At 38.2% G+C, this 10602-nt stretch overlaps 1 protein-coding gene across 1 annotated transcript; it reads left to right on the plus strand.

The window, feature by feature from the left end:
- The first annotated feature begins 8297 nt into the window (after window positions 1-8297).
- LOC127453507 (transmembrane protein 74-like) lies at window positions 8298-9918 on the plus strand. Its single transcript, XM_051719924.1, has 2 exons — window positions 8298-8355; window positions 8975-9918. Exon 2 carries the CDS (start codon window positions 9028-9030, stop codon window positions 9835-9837), a length of 810 nt encoding a protein of 269 aa, XP_051575884.1. The 5' UTR covers window positions 8298-8355; window positions 8975-9027; the 3' UTR covers window positions 9838-9918.
- The last annotated feature ends 684 nt before the right edge of the window (window positions 9919-10602 follow it).

Raw genomic sequence — 10602 nt, forward strand, 5'->3', positions numbered from 1 at the left:
ATTTCAAATGCTGATTATAGTGTACCACCTAAATATGGTGTTTGTTTAAAAGTCAATTTGCCTAGTCAGTTTGTTTCCAGTGTTATGATAATGACAAAGATTGATCCGAGCTCAGGAAGGCTGGCCTAGTTTGATTTCACCTGCAGAAGGAGGTCCACACCCAGGAGAGCCAAGCCATTATTGACTCTTAACTCAGTCTATTGTGGATCAGGGCTGTTTGTATCCTCACTAATGCACTGGTTGCACTTAAAGGGATTAAATAGTCTGTAATTAATCTTTGTGTTGTGCCTTGTTGCATTAACCTATACCATAAATAGATTACATTAAACAGCTATGAATTTAAGGATTTTTTTAATTTTTTTACATATTGTTAACTTACAATAAAATGTGTATAAAAAATAAATAAATAAAAAAAAGTAATAATAATAAAATGGGGGAAAAGTTACATTTTGAGAAGGGATGGGAAGAGATAATGTGTATCAAATAATACACAAGTTTTAACAGAACAATTAATGTAAGTGCTTTAATACAATTATAAGCTTCAGATTTCTGCCTTGAAACCCTCAAAAAATTGGCCCCATTCAATTCCATTGTAAGTGCCTCACTGTAACCTCGATTTTTGCTTTTTTATTTTTTTAAGAGAATGAGGGACACGTCAAAATTATATTTATTTGGTAATCAGCATTATGCCACACATGGTGTTGATTTAGCTAAACTTGTATTGAACGCAGAATATTCCTTTAATAAGTTCATTGGTTGAGATATGGAATAATTTGTATGTTTGCTGTGCATAGGGTATTTTTTTCCAAAAAGGGTCTTCAATATATTAAGGCTTTTTGCCTTTTAACCAGTTATTTGATCTATTCTCATTGTGTTTTTAACTGTTATTTTTTATTTTTTATTTTTTTATGGGTATATTGTGTTTCATTTTGGCAGTTGCAAAGGAGGCTAGAGGAACAGAATGATAAAAAAAAAATATCATGTAGAAGATAATCCCTAATAACGGCAGCCTTTATTGTTGGGTGAACTTGAAATAATTTTTGATGACTTTTGTGCATGCTCTCAAAAGAACTGACAGGTTTGTGAGGAAAGTTAATAACAGTTCATCACTTTAGTGAAAGCTGTCATATTCTCTGCATTAAATGGATAGTTCACCCATAAATGAAAATTCTCTCATCATCTACTCTCCCTCATGGCATCCCAGATGTGTATGACTTTCTCTCTTGTGCTGAACACAAACAAAGATTTTAGAAAAATATCTCAGCTCTGTTCGTCCATATGAAAGTGAATGGTGGCCAGAACATTAAAGGTCTAAAAAGCATATGAAGGCAGCAAAGAAGTAATTTGTTATACTCCAGTGGTTAAATCCATGTCTTCAGAAGCTATATGATAGTTGTGGGTGAGAACAACTATCATATTGTTTTCTATAAATCTCCACTTTCACGTTATTCTTTTGTTTTTGGCAATTCGCATTCTTCGTGCATATCGCCACCTAGCATAGAGAATTTATAGTAAAAAAGGGACTTAAAAATTGATCTGTTTCTCACCCACAACTATCATATCGCTTCAGAAGACATGGATTAAACCACTGGAGTCATATGGATTAATGCATTGAATGGACCAACAGAGCTGAGATATTCTTCTAAAAATCTTAATTTGTGTTTAGCAGAAGAAAGAAAGTCACACTTTTGACTAGACTAGATTTTGCATCATGAAAGCCATTACAGGCCCAAATGTGCTTCAAGTCATTGGACTTTCCATTAAGAGAAGGTCAGATGCATTTGTGGAGTTTATGGCACTGTTAGAGGGTGATACATGATGGCCATAAAGACACAATCCTTTATGCACTCATAAAAAATGTAGACCAACAACATTTCAGTAGGAGTTTCATGCACTGAAATGTTTTCCTAGAGATCTATCTTTCCAGACCTTTGGAAATATACACAAGGGTAGAAAAATAAAGCACAGGCTGACATGTTTTTCTGATTTATTATTTGTTCTGTAGTTCTGGGTAGATAATGTATTGTTTGTAGAATGTATTTACAACCATAAATGATCTTAATATACACTAGTTGACCACGTGATTATGGCTGTTTTGGGCTAAGTGTTCTACTGCCATCTTGTGGACGTTCAACTTTTAAAATCTAAATAAAGATCCCAGAATTCTTCCCTATGACGATAATGTCGTTCTTTCCTTCAAGAAAAATCTGGGACCTAATGTATATAAGCAGATAAAACACATTTCTGTTGAACAATGGAAGGATACTGTAAAACAAAGTTCTCACAATACATAGCCATGTATCACTGCCCAAAATCCTATTGGGATATTTCTTGACACATAAGATGATCAAGATATTAAACTTATTTTGGGAGTAAACAGGCCCTACAATCTGTCCTGTTATATTGCAAATTGTGTTGTGCATGTGTGTAAATTGTATAGGAGTGAAAACCAGTGGAGAACAATCTCTTTATTTATTCATAATTATAATAATAATAATAATAATAATAATAATAATAATAATAAAAATAAAAAAAATTAAAAAAAACGGAAAATGATAAATTACAGTAATTTTACTCAACTCATCTAAATTCATTTGCAAAAGGCACATCTGTCTGATTGGAAGGTATTATTTGGCAAATATCCCTTTCAGAAACAGCCAAAGGAGCTCTTATTGCATTGATCAAAGTTGACTTCCTGCAGTGGATCATCTCCCAACTTTTACTCTGAAAAGAACATGCAAAGACTGTGAGAGATCTGAGAGATCTGATTATTAAGCTGAAAAGAGTTTATGAATGTGGCAAGCATTCATAAAGACAAGGCTCTTATTTCATCATTTGTCCTGGAAATGTAATGAATAATTAATCATCTGCCGGACTCTATGAATCATACATTCTCTAATTGAATTTGATTTCAGAAAACGTCAAAATGTAAAACATAAAAATGTCGTTTTGCTTTCCATTCGTTACAATGCCAACAGACCACTCAAAGCTTGGCAGCCTGCATCCAAATGATTAAATACCTTTTCTGGCTGAGAATCAGGAATCTTTAATTTTCCTAATGACAAGAGTCTGTTTCTACATCTCACCTTGCATGTCTCGCATCCATAAGGGCTTTGCTGCACAGCCGTGTGCACAATGGGGTGAAACTAGTCATTTTCTATGCTCTGGTTATGGGCTGTACTGAGAGACCGTTCATATAAAAAATGGATCTGCTGGTTGGAAGTGATGACATCATCCATCCATCTATCTATCCACCTATCTCATAAAACCATTTAATAAAATATATTATAATAGTAATACTCATTTGCAATAGACAAAGGACAATGTAGGATCTTGAGTCACTGTAAAAAATAAAAAGTTGAATAAACTTAAAATAGTAAAGCAATCAGCCCCACCCGGCCCCGCCCTCCTCCTCATCACGCTCCTCCCTCCTTTGCCTCAGGCTGGGGTATGATGTACATCACCCACCCCCTTCTGGGGATGGGGAGGGGGTGCTGTCCTTTTGGGTCTGCCTGCCAGCAGGCTTTTCCCCACCTCTCTAGAGCTGGGAGGGGGACAACAAAGGGATGGAAAAACAAAAAAAAGAGGAGAGGGAAAGGGCAAGGCGGAGCGACAGTGAGAGAGAGAGAGGAGAGAGAAAAAACTTGCTCGCCGGTTCCCAGGCATGCCATCGCCTGGTCCTCGATCACTCCTCCACCCTCTGGCGGATGACAGCCGCTCCTCCCCAGGCGGACCGGAGCCAGTCCTCCGACCCCTGGTGGATGGAACGCCCAGGGAACTCCTCCGCCTCTGGAAGCGGCTCCACCACTCCAGGCAGCCGGCAGCGAGCCCCTCCTCCCCTCGTGGACGGCGGCCATTCCTCCACATCCAGGCGGCCGGCAGCAACTCCTCCGTTCCCCGGCGGATGGCTGCGGCTGCTCCTTTGGGTGGATGGCAGTGGCGAGGACTCCACGAAAGGCGCATCCCTCCTCCTTCCCGGGCTTCGGAACCACTGTAACAAGGTTGCATTGGGAAAGGGGGAGGCGGGAACTGGCTGAACAGTCAAAATAATGTTTTAATAAGAACTTTAACAAAAAGACACAAAAACATAAACGCACAGCTGCATGTGGCTCTCTCTCTCTTGAACTGCTGCATCCTGCTGCACTTATCCCTCTCCTCGGCTGATCAGCCCGATTGGGGGCCGGGCATGCGTAGTCACGGCCCGGCCCTGCCCTCCTCCTCCTCACAATTCTCTCCCAAAAAGATGAGGTTTTTAAATTCAATGCTCAATTGAGTTTTAAAAATCAACAAAACTGACCTCCCTACTCTAAACATTAAACCTTAACCATAACTGATAGTGTCATAAAAGCAAATGGAGAGGGAAAATACAATTGCTAAAGAAACCACATAATTTTGTGCTGCTTCCATTACACTTTTGGCTCAAAAGTAGATTTGCATGCTCTTCAAATCTCATACCCTGGTCCACTGAATCGCAAGTACAATGCTCAAGCAGTTGAGCTATCGTGCAATTTGATCGTGTTTGAACAAGCTTGTAAATGTAGTTGGTTATGAAAAGCAACATTAAAAAGTATCCTCTAGCAAGTCATACACTATAGTAAAAGTGTTTTGATGTCCTAAGATAGCATTGTGTGACGAACAGAGTGAAAAGTTAGTGTTTATGAACTTATAATCTACCCTTTTTGCCATGATTTGTGTGAAAGTGAACAGAAACCATTTTTGTTGTAGCGCCTCTAGTGTTCATTGCACCGGGAAACTGTAGCGATACGCACAACGAGGCTCGTAAAAATAATTTCGCAAAAATGTAGGTATTGTAACATGATTCTATAAGACCAGATTGGTAATATTGATCAGTGTTTCCCAGTGTCCTTGTTTTCTTTTAAAATAGTAAATAAAAAACTTAAAGTTAGTAGAAGCTGTGATTTAATGGTTTAAAATGGACAGGGAAGAGCTCACATTATGGTGCAATAAAAATTCCACTTTGTCAGCGCAAGGACACAATGCTAGTGAATCAATATCTTCAATGACCTTCTAGGACTGGATGTTTAATAATTAAAAGAGCTGTCTGTCATATTGTGTACATGTCTCACTTTCTTTTGTCCCCTTGGTACTCTGCACCCTCTCCACAACCCCAAGTACTATGTGTATCTATGTGTTTTTTTTTATTTATTTTTTTTTTTTTTTTGCCGTTCTTACTCAGTTTTACAAAAAAACAAAAAACAAAAAAAACAAAAAGAGGCTTAGACTTGTGTTTAGACTTTTTTTTTCTTAGTATAACTACCCATTTTGTTCTACTTTTAAAGCTATAGTTCACCCAAATATTACAGTTCTGCCATCCTTTTCTCACAAGCATGTTGTTCCAAAACTATATGATGTTTTTTTTTTTTTCTTTTTTTTTTTTGTGGAACCCAAAAGATGTTAGAAAGAATAACAGCCTCAGTCACCATTCACTTATGGAATGGAAAAAATTTTAATTTTTGTGTTAACTATTCCTTAAGAAGATTGCATGCAGACAACTCATGCAGAGTTTGGAATGCAATACTACCCATACTACTCTTACTACTTCTGTCACTGGTGATACTGAATATGGATCACTCCTGGATCCCATGCCATGTGACTTTGGATCACAGGACTTGTGACAAACTTCTGTGGGCACCATTGATCTCTGTCTCAGCTGAGTTCTGAAGGATTCACCACCTTCAGGACCATGGACAGCTCCTTCTCTACCTTCTTCGATTTTCTTACCCAAATGTGATTCCAAGAGGCTCCCTGCCAAGGGCAGAATCTTAAACGGTCTGCCTTTAAGAAATGCCTCTCATCTACATTGCCTCACACCCTTTAAAAGCTGTTGTCATAGAGACAAAGAGATAAGCCTCCTCCAGCATCTGGATCAGTTACACTATGGCCAACAGTATCCAGTACAACTGATTCTTTTACTGGCATCAACTGACCAATAAACTAGCAAAGCTAGTAAAATCAAAAGCTTGCAGGACAAGAAAACAGATTTTATGTATTTTCGAAGCCACTTTTATGTATTCCGTCATGGAGAAATTGAGAAAAATGTTGTTACCGCTCTTTTTTTTTTCCATATAATGAAAGTGAATAGTGACAGAGGCTGTAAGTCCCTAACATTCTACCCAACATTTCATTTTATGTTCCTCAGAAGAAAAACATCATACAGCTTTGGAAAAGCTGTATGATGAGGGTGAGTAAATGATGACAGAATTTTCATTTTGGGGTGAAATATACCTTTAACTATAAAGCTCTATGGTCAACTTCTGTTGCTGTAAACATGCTAAAAAAAATAAAATAAAGTTGTGCTGTATTTTAAGGAAAGTAAGCTCATCTGATTTTGTAGTGTAGATATTATCTTATTTTCACTGCCAACCTCTTCCAGTTCACTGCACCACCACATACAGTACACCTGAAGAGCCTACTGTAGCTTCGATCTTATGATGCAGCACATACATCAGCAATTCATAGAGCTGAGGATAGTAAAGGAATGTGACAGGAGGGAAGCTGCTTTTGCTGCAATGTTGTTCAGTGACTATGTGACTCTATGTCTGTGTAATCACCTGCTCCCAACATGAGGATAGATTGACAAGCCACAACATGCTTTTGTACATTTCAAGATGACTTAATTGGGATCCAAGGCTCAGTGTTGAAACTCAGTTTTGTCCTTGGCAAAGCACAAAGGACTGGCTCAGCTGACGGTATGGAAATCTTATAGGGGCATGCAGCACAACATTAGCTGTGCAGCCTTCTAGGATTTCTATCCTGCTGAAAATTGTCCTAATTGACTGCTTCGTCTCCACCCATGTTCACAAAGCCAGCAGTGACAGATGGGAATTCATGACTGTGCACTTTGTACACCCTGAGCTGAGCCTCCACCAGCCCAGGACATTAATCTCTGGCTGAGTAACCCCCACATCTCTGCAGACTCATCTATTAAATGGGAACTTGCCTGGATTCCAGCCAAAGACATCCTTTGTATTGGTGAACACAATGTCACATAGGGAAATCATATTGATTGCATGTTGTTAAGGATAGGGATTATATCTGACTGCACTTTTAAAATGTTTTAGGATTTTTTATAAAAGCTCAAAATTATGTGGATAAGATATTGAGAAAGGTATTATCATTATGAAGGTAGTACATACACTGTATTTACAATATGTTGAAGGCCGTTATGAAGAATATGAGCTGAAATGGGTTGGCTCGGGCAGATTAACAACAGATTATATTATACAGACCTTGCTTAAACTAACCAGTAATCTTCCAAGCTTTCAAAAGAACCCCGGAGCAGATGGTGTGGGATGGGTGTGGTTTAGCACAGTCGCAGCTCCTTACTGGTCATAAAGTAGGAAATGTCTCAAGGCTGTAGTTTTACTGGCTGTCCATGCAACAGCGGTAGTTTTATCCATACAAATATTACTTTTCGCTCCAAAGAACTTCATTTCCCATAGTTCTAATACAATTTTAAACCTCTTATCGTTAACTTGACAATGCTAAAGTGATGCAAATCAGCAACCGGCAGGCGTTGTACAGATTCTACTATGGTGAAGGCACATTTCTTAATATTCATGAGCCATACGTTCGCCATTGGAAGGATACCAAACAACGTCAGCCACACCTATCAATATTCAAGATACAACCCTTGGCCATAGGACGATAACGAAGGAACGTCGGGACAATCTTATTAATGTTTATAAATGGACCATTTCTTTTGCTTCTCTTTTAAAAGAATTGATCAATGAACAATATAGTAAGTAATGATTACCCATTACCCAAATTAAAGAAAATGACACGATTTCAGGATCTGAAATGAGATACATACATACATACATATATATATATATATATATATATATATATATATATATATATATATATATATATATATATATATAACACACACACACACACACACACACACACACACACACATATGTGTATATATTAAATTAAGTAGGGAAAAAGACAAATAAATAAATAATTGAAAATCTGCAAAAGACAAGCAAAATAGTACGAAAACAAGACATAAAAAATAAGGCTTTTTTAAGTGAAGTTATCAAAATCATTTAAAGTGTTATTTTATTATTATTATTATTATTATTATTATTATTATTATTATTATTGATAATCAAGTTTAAAGACTATATCATGAGACCCATTTCGCCATAGGAAGGTTACCAAGCTACGTCAGCACGCCTAAATTAATATTAATGAGCAAAGCCTTCGTCATAGTATGATATGTAATTTCGCTATCAGGAGCTCAATTCTGCTTTAAAACGGAGCGTGGGAGGGAGCGCGGCGGAGCGAAGCAGCCGGGAGGCCAAATGTTCGTCCAACGAGAAGGTATTAAGCAAGAATACATTTTAAAAATAGCAAACAGATAACGTGTGATGTGCTTTTTGATGTGCTTATCCCAAAAATTGGTAGAAAATGTGTCCTGTTTGTTCTCTACGGATAATATGTGTGATCTATCGATGTATGTAAAACGATGCAGCCCTATAGGCACGTGCCAAAACTATAGATTTATCATGTGAAAACGGTAGATTGATAAATCATTTTGTTGATAACATAACACTTTCCGGCTGTTATTAGAGTATTGTGTGTTTGAAATTGCAGATGTGACGATATAGTGGGCTATTTAGGATTATTTTATTATCACTATTTATTATAAGAAGTGTTGTTCTTCCTCCTGACCTGACTGCGGTTTAGCCATGCGTTTTAAACTGACTTATAGCTTATCTAGGGTTTTATACGGATTGCTTTGGTAATTGGATACTGAAGCAGTAGGACTAATCAGGAACTTAATCGTCTTTCATTTAGAAAGAGGAAATGGATTTCGTTCAAATACAATCATTAACTTTGGCCAGCGCGTAACCAGGAGCTCGTGCTCTATATAGTATGCACAAGTATACTATGTTAATAGTTAATTTCTCATCTGAGATATTTTACTTTGTGTTAATAGGTAGAGTGTGGATGTGCGGTGGAAAATTAAAGTGATCCGTGGGAGTGGATCTGATGGCCTCGGTGGAGTTACTTTACATAGATAATAGAGGAGGAAGATCCAATCCTCCCGGAGTACTGGACTGGTCTTCTAGCCCTCTTCATGTTCACAAGCTGAGTTCGCTGGAAGAAGCTTCTTGTGGACAGTGTAATTCAGCACCAAGGACAGGACAGCATGGCCAGCACCGCCATCATCAGCGCTCAGAGAAGGTCAGAGTGTGCTGCGACGAGGAGCTGGAGACCTCGTTTACTTACGTCGACGAAAACGTCAATCTCCGGCTGGCGACTCCGGACACAAGCGAGAAAAGTCTTCGTCACGCGACGCCGGCTCTCCACGATCCCGCGAGCGAAATCCGTCCCGATGGGCTTCAGGAGTTATCGCTGATATCCGACATCGACCTCAGCTCGGAGAGTTCGGGGAAATCCGTGGATTACGGATTCATTAGCGCGGTCACGTTCCTCATTACAGGCATCTCGCTCGTGATCATATCGTACGCGGTCCCGCGGGACGTCAGAGTGAACTCGGACAACGTGTCCGCGCGCGAAATGGAAAGACTCGAGAACGAGATCGCAAGGATAGGCGCGCACCTGGACATGTGCGTGATCGCCGGCCTTTGCCTTCTCACCTTGGGCGGCGTGGTGCTGTCCACTTTGCTAATGATTTCAATGTGGAAGGGTGAGATGTACAGGAGAAAAGCCTTCGCGTATTCCAAGCACTCCGCAAAGCTCTATGGCTCTATTAACTTAAGAACGAGATCGAGTCCAAGTCGGTCGTCGCCAACACACAGTTTTGTCGAGGAGGAGAATAGCGATGCCATAAGTTGACTGAACTCTCAAGTCATTTATCCCTATAACGTTGACATTTCCAGCATGCCTAAAAAAAAAAAAAAAAAAAAAAAAAAAGAAGCTTTTTCGACCTTGTATCACTGACTATGTAACAACTGCTTACTCATCCAGTAAAACAGAATATCACATTACAGAGGTCTCAGCTCCACAAACATACAGCATGAATATCTGCATTTTTCATACTATTTGAGAGCAAAATGAAGTCTAGCACAGTTGCTGACCAGTGTTGGGTGAGTTACTCTTAGTTTACTCAGTGTAATTAGATTACTATACTAATAACTCTGTATGAAAAGTAATTACGTTACTTATTACTAATTTCTTTCTAAAACCCTTATCAATGTCGACCAGATGAAAAATACGAGGAGATACATGAAATTGTTCTTTTAATTCTTTCAAATAAAACATATAAAATCAAATAAATTATTCATGAACTGGCCAAAGAATTTAAGGGTGCTGCATTAAATTAGAAAACATACATCTTAACATTAGATGTAAAATTTCGTTTTTAAATTCACTATTGTTTTATATAGAATTGGTTTATAGTCTATACAGTATTTAACACAATTACATCAGAAGAAACTGTAAATAAATTACTGAAAAATTAAGAATAATCTTTTTTCATTGAAAAAGTAATTACAGCAATTAATTACTTAGTAATGCATTACACCCAACACTGTTGCTGACTTTATGAGCTGAAAATGCTGAGAAAGCAATGTGAATTCAGTAAATGTCCAGTTGTACGAA

Source organism: Myxocyprinus asiaticus, chromosome 15 (assembly GCF_019703515.2).
Source record: "Myxocyprinus asiaticus isolate MX2 ecotype Aquarium Trade chromosome 15, UBuf_Myxa_2, whole genome shotgun sequence".
NCBI classification, from domain to species: Eukaryota; Metazoa; Chordata; class Actinopteri; order Cypriniformes; family Catostomidae; genus Myxocyprinus; species Myxocyprinus asiaticus.